Source organism: Oncorhynchus mykiss, chromosome 5, assembly GCF_013265735.2.
Source record: "Oncorhynchus mykiss isolate Arlee chromosome 5, USDA_OmykA_1.1, whole genome shotgun sequence".
NCBI lineage: Eukaryota > Metazoa > Chordata > Actinopteri > Salmoniformes > Salmonidae > Oncorhynchus > Oncorhynchus mykiss.
In genome coordinates, this window is record NC_048569.1 from 90,747,964 (window position 1) to 90,761,826 (window position 13,863).

The window sequence follows — 13,863 nt, forward strand, 5'->3', positions numbered from 1 at the left end:
AACATTATTGAAGATTTATGATAAAAACATCCTAAAGATTGATTCTTTACATCATTTGACATGTTTCTACGAACTGTAATATGACTTTTCATCTGAACTTTCGCCTGGACTTGCCCACGCCTCGTGAGTTTGGATTGTGTACTAAACGCGCAAACAAAAAGGATGTATTTGGACATCAATTATGGACTTTATTGACTAAATCAAAAATGTATTATGGAACTGGGATTCCTGGGAGTGCATTCGGATGAAGATCATCAAAGGTAAGTGAATAATTATAATGCTATTTCTGACTTCTGTTGACTCCACAACATGGCAGGTACCTGTATGGCTTGGTTTTGGGCCTGAGCGCCGTACTCAGATTATTGCATGGTTTGCTTTTTCCGTAAAGCTTTTTTGAAATCTGACACAGCGATTGCATGAAGGAGAAGTGGATCTAAAACTCCATGCGTAACAGTTGTATCTTTTAGCAAAGTTTATTATGAGTATTTCTGTAAATTGATGTGGCTCTCTGCAAAATCACTGGATGTTTTGGAACTACTGAACATAACGCGCCAATATAAACTGAGATTTTTGGATACAAATATGAACTTTACGGAACAAAACATACATGTATTGTGTAACATGAAGTCCTATGAGTGTCATCTGATGAAGATCATCAAAGGTTAGTGATTAATTGTATCTCTACTTCTGCTTTTTGTGACTCCTCTCTTTGGCTGGAAAAATGGCTGTGTTTTTCTGTGACTTGGCTCTGACCTAACATCATCGTTTGGTGTGCTTTCGTCATAAAGCCTTTTTGAAATCAGACTTTGTGGCTGGATTTACAACAACTGTATCTTTAAAATGGTGTAAAATACATGTATGTTTGAGGAATTTTAATTATGGGATTTCTGTTGTTTTGAATTTGGAGCCCTGCAGTTTCACTGGCTGTTGACGAGGTGTGACGCGTCCCACATACCCTAGTGAGATTTTAACTGTGCCTTCAAAGACATCATAAAGGCACGGTAGGATAGATATAGGTCTGTAACATTTTGGGTCTAGAGTGTTACCCCCTTTGAAGAGGGGGATGACTGCGGCAGATTTCCAATCTTTAGGGGTCTTAGACGATATGAAAGAGAGGATGAACAGGCTAGTAATAAGGGTTGTAACAATTGAGGGTGATAATTATAGAAAGATAGGGTTCAGATTTTCTAGCCCAAATAATTTGTAGAGAATAAGGCTGTAATGTAACAAAATGTGGAAAAAGTCAAGGGGTCTGAATACTTTCCAAATGCACTGTATATGTTCTACTTGTTATGGTATGTGGATTGCTATAACATTTTGTTTGAAGCGATTTGGAGTATTTTGGCTTGCTTTTTGAAGCAGGGCCCTTACCACTCCCATTGTTTCACTTGCACAAATGCTAATGCTGGCTGTGGGATAAGCAAATAAAGAAAACTGAGTCATATTCTTGGTCATTGTCTCTCAGAATCAATGGATGAATCACGTTTTGTCAATAAAATTAAGCATATTTATATTTTTGGCGTACCACCCCTTTCAATGTTTTGACCACATAATTATGACAATTATAAGGACCAATGTGGATTGTATTCTTAAAAAAAGCTGCACATTATTTAAGGAACAAATTTATATTTTTGTTTTGCAGAATAAGGTGCTTTGTTTCAAATAACATTATTTACAGTTTAAATCAGAGTTTACATACACTTTAGCCAAATTCCTGACATTTAATCCTAGTACAAATTCCCTGTTTTAGGTCAATTAGGATCACCACTTTATTTTAAGAATGTGAAATGTCAGAATAATAGTGGAGAATGATTTATTTCAGCTTTTATTTCTTTCATCACATTCCCAGTAGGTCAGAAGTTTACATACACTCAATTACTATTTGGTAGCATTGCCTTCAAATTATTAAACTTGGGCCAAACAAGTTCGGATAGCCTTCCACAAGCTTGCCACAATAAGTTGGGAGAATTTTGGCCGATTCCTCCTGACAGAACTGGTGTAACTGAATCTGGTTTGTAGGCCTCCTTGCTCACGTACTTTTTCTGTAGGATTGCGGCCAGGGCTTTGCAATATCCACTCCAATACCTTGACTTTGTTGTCCATAAGCCATTTTGCCACAACTTTGAAAGTATGCTTGGGGTCATTGATCGTTTGGAAGCCCCATTTGCGACCAAGCTTTTAACTTCCTGACTGATGTCTTGAGATGTTGCTTCAATATATCCACATCATTTTTCTGCCTCATGATGCCATCTATTTTGTGAAGTGCACCAGTCCAACCTGCAGCAAAGCACCCCCACAACATGATGCTGCCATCCCTGTGCTTCACAGTTGGAATGGTGTTCTTCGGATTGCAAGCATCCCCCTTTTTACTCCAAACAAGCGATGGTCACTATGGCCAAACAGTTCTTTTTTTGTTTCATCAGGCCAGAGGACATTTCTCTAAAAAGTACAATCTATGTCTCCATGTGCAGTTGCAAACCGTCTGGCTTTTTATGGCAGTTTTGGAGCAGTGGCTTCTTCCTTGCTGAGCTGCCTTTCAGGTTATGACGATGTAGGACTCATTTCACTGTGGATATAGATACTTTTGTACCTGTTTCCTCCAGCATCTTCACAAGGTCCTTTGCTGTTGTTCTGGGATTGATTTGCACTTTTCGTACCAAAGTACGTTCATCTCTAGGAGACAGAACGCGTCTCCTTCCTGAGCGGCATGACGGCTGCGTGGTCCCAGGGTGTTTATACTTGCGTACTATTGTGATGAACTAGATGAACATGGTTCCTTCAGGCATTTGGAAATTGCTCCCACGGATGAACCTGAACCGGCTTTCTTCCTGGGAAGGAGAGGCGGACCAAAACGCAGTGTGGTTAGAGTTAAACATCTTTAGTAAAGACGAATACCGAGAACACTACAAATATACAAAACAATAAATGTGAAAACTGAAACAGTCCTGTGTGGTGAAACAAACACAGACACGGAAATAACCACCCACAAACCCCAACACAAAACAAGCTACCTAAAAATGGTTCCCAATCAGAGACAATGACTAACACCTGCCTCTGATTGAGAACCATATCAGGCCAAACACAGAAGCAGACAAACTAGACACACAACCATGCCCACCCAGCTCACGTCCTGGCCAACACTAAAACAAGGAAAACACACAAGAACTATGGTCAGAACGTGACAGTACCCCCCCTCCCCAAGGTGCTGACTCCGGCCGCAAAACCTGAACCTATAGGGGAGGGTCTGGGTGGGCATCTGTCCGCGGTGGCGTTTCTGGCGCTGGACGTGGACCCCACTCCATCATTGTCTTAGTCCACCTCCTTAGCGTCCTTTGAGTGGTGACCCTCGCCGCCGACCTTGGCCTAGGAACCCTAACAAAGGGCCCCACTGGACTGAGGGGCAGCTCGGGACTGAGGGGCAGCTCGGGATTGAGGGGTAGCTCTTGACTGAGGGGTAGCTCTTGACTGAGGGGTAGCTCAGGACTGAGGGGTAGCTCAGGACTGAGAGGTAGCTCAGGACTGAGAGGTAGCTCAGGACTGAGAGGTAGCTCAGGCTGGTTGATGACTCTGGCAGCCTCTGGCTGAATGGCGGCTCTGGCAGATCCTGGCTGACTGGTAGCTCTGGCGGATCCTGGCAGACTGGCGGCTCTGGAGGATCCTGGCTGACTGGCGGCTCTGGAGGTTCCTGGCTGACTGGCGGCTCTGGCGGCTCCATGCTGACTGGCGGCTCTGGCGGCTCTGGACAGACGGGAGACTCTAGCGGCTCTGGACAGACGGGAGACTCTAGCGGTTCTGGACAGACGGGAGACTCTAGCGGCTCTGGACAGATGGGAGACTCTAGCGGCTCTGGACAGACGGGAGACTCTAGCAGCTCTGGACAGACGGAAGAATCTGACGGCGCTGGAGAGACGGGAGACTCTAGCAGCTCTGGACAGACGGGCAGCTCAGGCAGCTCTGGACAGACGGGCAGCTCAGGCGGCGCTGGGCAGACGGGCAGCTCAGGCGGCACTGGGCAGATGGCCAGCTCAGGCGGCGCTGGGCAGACGGCCAGCTCAGGCGGCGCTGGGCAGACTGGAGACTCCGGCAACGCTGGAGAGGAGGAAGGCTCTGGTAGCGCTGGACAGAGGAGCTCTGGCGCCTCTGGACTGAGGGGCTCTGGCGCCTCTGGACTGAGGGGCAGAAGCTCTGGTAGCGCCGGACAGGCAGGCGGTAGCCCCTGTATTGATGGGACGGAGAGACAGCCTGGTGCGGGGTGCCGGCACTGGTGGTACCGGGCTGGGGACACGCACCTCAGGGTGAGTGCAAGGAACAGGACACACCGGGTTGTGAAGGTGTACTGGAGACCATGTATGTATAGCCAGTCTCAAATCCTCCGGAACTCCAACACAAGTTTCAGGCTGAGTACGAGGAACTGACACAGGTGGCATCGGACAGCTAACACGCTCCTCAGGGCGAATGCCGTGCATACTATGCCAAACCAACAGCTTTCTCTCTACTCTGTCCAATACCTCCTCAACATTCCCAGACGCACCCCTCAACTTTGCCAACTGCTCTGATTCCATCCATGGCTCCTTACGGTAAACAGGGGGAGTTGGCTCAGGTCTGGCTCCTGACTCCGCCACACTCTCCCTGTGCCCTCCCCCAAGACATTTTTGGGGCTGCCTCTCGGGCTTCCAGCTGCTCTGCTGTGCTAGCTCCTCATAATGCCGCCTCTCTGCTTTCGCTGCCTCCAGCTTGGCTTTGGGGCGGCAATATCCCCCTGGCTCTGCCCAGGGTCCTTTCCTGTCTAGGATCTCCTCCCAAGTCATTTTTTCCAAATAGTGCAGCCTCTCCCACTACTGCTGCTGCCTCTGTTGCTTCTCCTGCTGCTGCTGTTGCTCCTGCTGCTTCTCCTGCTGCACATGTTGCTTCTCCTGCTGCTGCTGCTGCTTTTCCTGCTGCACCTGTTGCTACTCCTGCTGCTGCTTTTGCTGCTGCCTCTGTTTACCATGCCGCTTGGTCCTTGGTTGGTGGGTGGTTCTGTAACGGCTTTCTTCCTGGGAAGGAGAGGCGGACCAAAACGCAGCGTGGTTATAGTTAAACATCTTTAATAAAGACGAATACCGAGAACACTACAAATATACAAAACAATAAATGTGAAAACCGAAAAACCGAAACTAGACACACAACATAGAATGCCCACCCAGCTCACGTCCTGACCAACACTAAAACAAGGAAAGCACACAAGAACTATGGTCAGAACGTGACAGAACCAGACTTGTGGAGGTCTACAATTTTAATTTTGAGGTCCTGGCGGATTTCTTTTGATTTTACCATGATGTCAAGCAAAGGGGCACTGAGTTTGAAGGTAGGCCTTGAAGTACATCCACAGGTACACCTCCAATTGACCCAAATGATGTCAATTAGACTGTCAGAAGCTTCGAAAGCCATGACTTAATTTTCTGGAATTTTCCAAGCTGTTTAATGGCACAGTCAACTTAGTGTATGTAAACGTCTGACCCACTGGAATTGGGATACAGTGAATTATAAGTGAACTAACCTGTCTGTAAACAATTGTTGGAAAAATTACTTGTGTCAAGCAAAAAGTAGAAGTCGGTCGTAACCGACTTTCCAAAACTATAGATTGTTGAAAAGAAATGTGTGGAGTGGTTGAAAAAACGAGTTTTAATTACTCCAACCTAAGTGTATGTAAACTTCCGACTTCAACTGTACATGACTAATGTTTTGATAAGAATGAAGTAGTTTTCTGACCCCCGTTGGTAATCCACGTATGTCAAATATGTTGTTTGTTTAGGGTTAAATCGGGGCAGATTCCAGTCTGACACGTACAGTGCCTTGCGAAAGTATTCGGCCCCCTTGAACTTTGCGACCTTTTGCCACATTTCAGGCTTCAAACATAAAGATATAAAACTGTATTTTTTTGTGAAGAATCAACAACAAGTGGGACACAATCATGAAGTGGAACGACATTTATTGGATATTTCAAACTTTTTTAACAAATCAAAAACTGAAAAATTGGGCGTGCAAAATTATTCAGCCCCCTTAAGTTAATACTTTGCAGCGCCACCTTTTGCTGCGATTACAGCTGTAAGTCGCTTGGGGTATGTCTCTATCAGTTTTGCACATCGAGAGACTGAATTTTTTTCCCATTCCTCCTTGCAAAACAGCTCGAGCTCAGTGAGGTTGGATGGAGAGCATTTGTGAACAGCAGTTTTCAGTTCTTTCCACAGATTCTCGATTGGATTCAGGTCTGGACTTTGACTTGGCCATTCTAACACCTGGATATGTTAATTTTTGAACCATTCCATTGTAGATTTTGCTTTATGTTTTGGATCATTGTCTTGTTGGAAGACAAATCTCCGTCCCAGTCTCAGGTCTTTTGCAGACTCCATCAGGTTTTCTTCCAGAATGGTCCTGTATTTGGCTCCATCCATCTTCCCATCAATTTTAACCATCTTCCCTGTCCCTGCTGAAGAAAAGCAGGCCCAAACCATGATGCTGCCACCACCATGTTTGACAGTGGAGATGGTGTGTTCAGGGTGATGAGCTCTGTTGCTTTTACGCCAAACATAACGTTTTGCATTGTTGCCAAAAAGTTCAATTTTGGTTTCATCTGACCAGAGCACCTTCTTCCACATGTTTGGTGTGTCTCCCAGGTGGCTTGTGGCAAACTTTAAACAACACTTTTTATGGATATCTTTAAGAAATGGCTTTCTTCTTGCCACTCTTCCATAAAGGCCAGATTTGTGCAATATACGACTGATTGTTGTCCTATGGACAGAGTCTCCCACCTCAGCTGTAGATCTCTGCAGTTCATCCAGAGTGATCATGGGCCTCTTGGCTGCATCTCTGATCAGTCTTCTCCTTGTATGAGCTGAAAGTTTAGAGGGACGGCCAGGTCTTGGTAGATTTGCAGTGGTCTGATACTCCTTCCATTTCAATATTATTGCTTGCACAGTGCTCCTTGGGATGTTTAAAGCTTGGGAAATCTTATTGTATCCAAATCCGGCTTTAAACTTCTTCATGATGCTCTCTGCGCTTTTAACGGACCTCTGAGACTATCACAGTGCAGGTGCATTTATACGGAGACTTGATTACACACAGGTGGAATGTATTTATCATCATTAGTCATTTAGGTCAACATTGGATCATTCAGAGATCCTCACTGAACTTCTGGAGAGAGTTTGCTGCACTGAAAGTAAAGGGGCTGAATAATTTTGCACGCCCAATTTTTCAGTTTTTGATTTGTTAAAAAGTTTGAAATATCCAATAAATGTCGTTCCACTTCATGATTGTGTCCCACTTGTTGTTGATTCTTCACAAAAAAATACAGTTTTATATCTTTATGTTTGAAGCCTGAAATGTGGCAAAAGGTCGCAAAGTTCAAGGGGGCAGAATACTTTCGCAAGGCACTGTATGTTGTCCTGAAAAGTCCCTTACTAAAAATGCTACTATACCTTATTTGAAAATGGACTTTTATCTCATAATGCCAGTAGTGTGGTTCCAAAGGTTGGGAAGCCTCAGATTAAGCCATCTATTTGGTTACTGCAAATGATCACCCGAGGTTTACACAATGAATGAACCCTTTTCGGGAATACTTTATTTATTCAGTAAAAGAAAAACAATTTAGACCCAGTTTCCACATTCAGAGACATTCATTTAAAACATTAGCTAGACTTATTCTCACAATAAAAGTATGTTTTTGATTAAGTTCATCATTTCATCAACACAATACCCTTATTGAGTGCAATGGTTTCAGGTTCACCGGTAGAATAGAAAAGCTATGTATAATCAATGCACACTTTGGGTTTCATCTTGTAAATAGTACACAGTGGGTTTGGCAATGGAAATATCTAGATGCCAGGAAATGTGCAATGATAAAAATTCCCAACAAAACATTGTAATGATTCCAGTCCTAACTCCCTCCCTCAGGCTTAGTTGTTTGTCTTTCACAACATACCCTCGGCGCCTCAACCACTTGTCCTTGTCCCCCATCCCCTCCCCTCCTCGCCTTTCTCCATTTACAGTTATCCTCTACTGGCTCCTACAGCCTGTGGCTCACTGCGTTACAATACAGGACACGTGTTACTGTGTGTTGCTGTTGAGTTGTGTGGACGGACTGTGACTTGAAGAGGGCTCTGGCAAATCATTAACCGACAGGAGTTAATTTAACTACTGCAACTCTGTCTGTGACCCAGAACATCCAAACACTCTCGCAGGTGACAGACAATAGGTGATGAAGTCAAAATGCGATTGATAACTCTCGGCTTTGTCTTTGCACTATGGTTGTGTACACTCAGCTTTGTGAAAGGACAAGGTAAGATGTCTCTGCCTGAGTGAAATATTACAGATAGAAGAAGTTATGTGTGGTTTGTGTAATGTTCCATGTATGCATCCCTGAGACAGCTTTTCAGGTTCACAGTTGTGATCATGTTGAAATCAGCTTGCTGCCGGTTCTTTCTAACATTTGGAAAAAATAGTGTTTGACCAGAAACAATTACATTGTTCTCTAAATTATTTTTCTGTAAATGATTTAACAACCGTCTTTAAGCACGCTTATAGTGAAGGCACTGCACATGTACTGCCCTGACACAAATGACTAATGATTGGTTGAAATAAATTGATAATAAGATGATTGTTGGATCTGTTTTGTTAGACTTCAGTGAAGCCTTTGATATTATTGACCATAATCTGTTATTGAAAACTCTCGTGTTATGGCTTTACATCACCTGACACATTATGGATTGAGACCTATCTACAGTATCTAATAGGACACAGAGGGTTTTCTCTAATGGAAGCTTCTCTAAAAGATGTCAAGTGTGGTATTTCGCAAAGCTTCCTAAGACATAGCCCTTTACTATTTTCGACTGCAATGCACTACTCAGAGTAGTGCGTACGGCCGAGTACATCACCGGGGCCAAGCTTCCTGCCATTCCAGACCTCTATACCAGAGGGTGTCAGAGGAAGTCCCAGAGCAGAGCGCCAAGTCTAGGTCCAAGGGGCTTCTAAACAGCTTCTACCCTAAGGCATAAGACTCCTGAACAGCTAATCAAATGGCTACCTACACTATTTGCATTGCCCCCCCCCGGTTTTAGAATGGGTGGCTAGTAATAAACTAGTCCTGAACACCAAAAACCTAAAAAAACTAAATCAATGTATTTGGTACAAGTCATTCCCTAAGTACTAGATCTTAGCTGAATCTTCTAATTAATGATGTGACTGTTGAGCAAGCAGAGGAAACTAAACTTCTTGGTGTTACCTTAGATTGTATACGGTCATCATCAAGGCATTTTATTAAATTGTTGTTAAAATGGGGAGAGGTCTGTCTGTGGTTAAAAAAAAAAAATAGGCTCTGTACATCTGTACTATTATCTGGTTATAAGGTCAGGTGCCCCAAAGAAGGACAGAGGAAAGCTGCAGCTGGTCCAGAACAGAGCAGCACACCCTGCCCTTCACAGTACACAGAGAGCTAATTTCAACAATACGCATACCAGTCTCTCTTGGCTCAAAGTAGAGGAGAACATTCTGTATAATCAACTAACATACAGTTCTGACAGACATACTTACCCCACCAGACAAGTCACCACGGGTCTCTTCACAGTCCCCAAATCCAAAACAAATTTAAGACAACGCATATATAGAGCCATGGTAATGTAACAGTATAACTTTAGACCGTCCCCTTGCCCATACCCGGGTGTGAACCAGGGACCCTCTGCACACATCAACAACAGCAACCCACGAAGCATCGTTACCCATCGCTCCACAAAAGCCGCGGCCCTTGCAGAGCAAGGGGAACCACTACTTCAAGGTCTCAGAGCAAGTGACGTGACCGATTGAAACGCTATTTAGCGCACACCACCGCTAACTAGCTAGCCGTTTCACATCCGTTACAGTAGCATGGAGCTCTTCCACCTCAAATTACTCAAACAAACAGCTAAATTAGCTTAAAAAAAACAATGAAACGTCACCTAACGTCACATCGCCTCTCCCCTATCTGACATAAATAACATGTACAGTGCCTTGCGAAAGTATTCTGCCCCCTTGAACTTTGCGACCTTTTGCCACATTTCAGGCTTCAAACATAAAGATATAAAACTGTATTTTTTTGTGAAGAATCAACAACAAGTGGGACACAATCATGAAGTGGAACGACATTTATTGGATATTTCAAACTTTTTTAACAAATCAAAAACTGAAAAATTTAGCGTGCAAAATTATTCAGCCCCCTTAAGTTAATACTTTGTAGCGCCACCTTTTGCTGCGATTACAGCTGTAAGTCGCTTGGGGTATGTCTCTATCAGTTTTGCACATCGAGAGACTGACATTTTTTCCCATTCCTACTTGCAAAACAGCTCGAGCTCAGTGAGGTTGGATGGAGAGCATTTGTGAACAGCAGTTTTCAGTTCTTTCCACAGATTCTCTATTGGATTCAGGTCTGGACTTTGACTTGGCCATTCTAACACCTGGATATGTTTATTTTTGAACCATTCCATTGTAGATTTTGCTTTATGTTTTGGATCATTGTCTTGTTGGAAGACAAATCTCCGTCCCAGTCTCAGGTCTTTTGCAGACTCCATCAGGTTTTCTTCCAGAATGGTCCTGTATTTGGCTCCATCCATCTTCCCATCAATTTTAACCATCTTTCCTGTCCCTGCTGAAGAAAAGCAGGCCCAAACCATGATGCTGCCACCACCATGTTTGACAGTGGGGATGGTGTGTTCAGCTGTGTTGCTTTTACGCCAAACATTGTTTGCAACGTTTTGCATTGTTGCCAAAAAGTTCAATTTTGGTTTCATCTGACCAGAGCACCTTCTTCCACATGTTTGGTGTGTCTCCCAGGTGGCTTGTGGCAAACTTTAAACAACACTTTTTATGGATATCTTTAAGAAATGGCTTTCTTCTTGCCACTCATCCATAAAGGCCAGATTTGTGCAATATACGACTGATTGTTGTCCTATGGACAGAGTCTCCCACCTCAGCTGTAGATCTCTGCAGTTCATCCAGAGTGATCATGGGCCTCTTGGCTGCATCTCTGATCAGTCTTCTCCTTGTATGAGCTGAAAGTTTAGAGGGACGGCCAGGTCTTGGTAGATTTGCAGAGGTCTGATACTCCTTCCATTTCAATATTATCGCTTGCACAGTGCTCCTTGGGATGTTTAAAGCTTGGGAAATATTTTTGTATCCAAATCCGGCTTTAAACTTCTTCACAACAGTATCTCGGACCTGCCTGGTGTGTTCCTTGTTCTTCATGATGCTCTGCGCTTTTAACGGACCTCTGAGACAGTGCAGGTGCAGGTGCAGGTGCATTTATACGGAGACTTGATTACACACAGGTGGATTGTATTTATCATCATTAGTCATTTTAGGTCAACATTGGATCATTCAGAGATCCTCACTGAACTTCTGGAGAGAGTTTGCTGCACTGAAAGTAAAGGGGCTGAATAATTTTGCACGCCCAATTTTTCAGTTTTTGATTTGTTAAAAAAGTTTGAAATATCCAATAAATGTCGTTCCACTTCATGATTGTGTCCCACTTGTTGTTGATTCTTCACAAAAAAATACAGTCTTATATCTTTATGTTTGAAGCCTGAAATGTGGCAAAAGGTCGCAAAGTTCAAGGGGGCCGAATACTTTCGCAAGGCACTGTATGTATATGTAGTACTGATATAATGCATGCAAGTGTCTCTCATGTTTTGTCACTACAGGACTTGTTAATATTATTCTTATTTCAAATGTATGTTGTTCAGACCTTGAGCTGTTCTTGTCAATTCATGTTCTGTATTATGTCAGGTTTTGTTTTGTGTGGACCCAGAAAGAGTAGCTTCTGCGTTAGCAACAGCTAATGGAGATCCTAATAAATAAATCAAATGAAATTATTTGATAGATATGATGGGTTTAAAGCATCACCCTTGACATTGCATATGTTGAGATGTTTTAATAATAAGCCTGAATCTATTGTGCATTCTACTGTTTATTGTGTTACTCATGCCTGTACCTCTGTGTACCTCACAGTTTGTTTCCGAAAGGGAGTTTCAGAGATTCCTGAAGCTAAAAACGTGGACATTTCCAACCTAGAAGACACTGAAATTGACAAAACAGTGAGGTTGCCCTGCGCTATTGGCTACGTAGGTTTCGTTAGACTCAAATGCGGCAGTAAAGGATGGAGTAAAGATGGTGGTCGAAAATGTGAACGTAAGTCTATGCCCTTCGTGTCACGCCCTGACCATAGTTTGCTTTGTATGTTTTTAGGTTTTGTTTGGTCAGGGTGTGATCTGAGTGGGCATTCTATGATGGATGTCTAGTTTGTCTGTTTCTGTGTTTGGCCTGATATGGTTCTCAATCAGAGGCAGGTGTTAGTCGTTGTCTCTGATTGGGAACCATATTTAGGTAGCCTGTTTTGTCATTGTGGTGGATTGTCTATGTGTAGTGTTTGTGTCAGCACTATTGTTGATTAGCTTCACGGTTGTCATTTTGTTGTTTTGTAGTGTTCTGTTTTTTTTCAAATAAAATGACGAACACTTACCACGCTGCATATTGGTCCTCCGATCCTTCTCGCTTCTCCTCGTCAGATGAAGAGGACGAAGACAGCCGTGACACTTCGCTTGTTTAAACTGAGCTTTAGAATTACTTATGATGTGCAGTGCATTTGACAAATTACCTTTTAAAGTAAATTCTGATTACAAAATTATAATTTACCGTATGAGAAATTCCATATTGCAGATCATGAATTGTGAATTATACTAATTATATTACATACTATATTATGTTGGACCAATATGGTTTTGTTGAATGTCCTCTTGGCAAAAATCAGCCTTTGGGCTAAATCTCTGTTATTGTTTGCAGCTAAGTCATGTGGACATCCAGGAGACACACCAAATGGAGACTTCCATCTTTCGATTTTGGACGATTTTGTCTTTGGAGCTCAAGTTCTGTACCAATGCAGAAAAGGGTAGGGGATTTTCTGTTGCTGACTGTTACATGCTAAATCTTTTCTCTGATCATTTCAACCCTTCGAAGGTAATCTGATGCTCATGCTACTACTGCCACTACTACTACTACTGCCACTACTACTACTACTGCCACTACTACTACTGCTGCTACTACTACTACTACTACTACTACTACTAAATCTACTGCCACTACTACTACTACTGCTACTACTACTACTAAATCTACTGCCACTACTACTACTACTACTACTACTACTACTAAATCTACTGCCACTACTACTACTAAATCTACTGCCACTACTACTACTACTGCTACTACTACTACTAAATCTACTGCCACTACCACTACTACTGCTACTACTACTACTAAATCTACTGCCACTACTACTACTACTACTACTAAATCTACTGCCACTACTACTACTACTAAATCTACTGCCACTACTACTACTACTGCCACTACTACTACTACTGCCACTACTACTACTACTGCCACTACTACTACTACTGCTACTACTACTACTAAATCTACTGCCACTACTACTACTAAATCTACTGCCACTACTACTACTACTACTACTAAATCTACTGCCACTACTACTACTACTACTACTACTACTACTAAATCTACTGCCACTACTACTACTACTACTAAATCTACTGCCACTACTACAACTACTGCTACTACTACTGCTACTACTACTACTAAATCTACTGCCGCTACTACTACTGCTACTACTACTAAATCTGCTACTACTACTAAATCTACTACTACTGCTACTACTACTACTACTACTACTAAATCTACTGCCACTACTACTACTACTGCTACTACTACTAAATCTACTGCTACTACTACTACTAAATCTACTGCCACTACTACTACTACTGCCACTACTACTACTAAATCTAC

At 42.9% G+C, this 13,863-nt stretch overlaps 1 protein-coding gene across 1 annotated transcript in view; it reads left to right on the forward strand.

Annotated features, from left to right (window-relative positions):
• Window positions 1-8,191: 8,191 nt before the first annotated feature.
• cfh (complement factor H) overlaps window positions 8,192-13,863 on the forward strand; it is a 22,872-nt gene continuing 17,200 nt past the window's right edge. Inside the window, 3 exon segments of the mRNA NM_001124410.1 lie at window positions 8,192-8,317; window positions 12,013-12,192; window positions 12,844-12,949. Of these exon segments, the coding sequence (NP_001117882.1) occupies window positions 8,248-8,317; window positions 12,013-12,192; window positions 12,844-12,949 (356 nt within the window). The 5' untranslated portion in view covers window positions 8,192-8,247.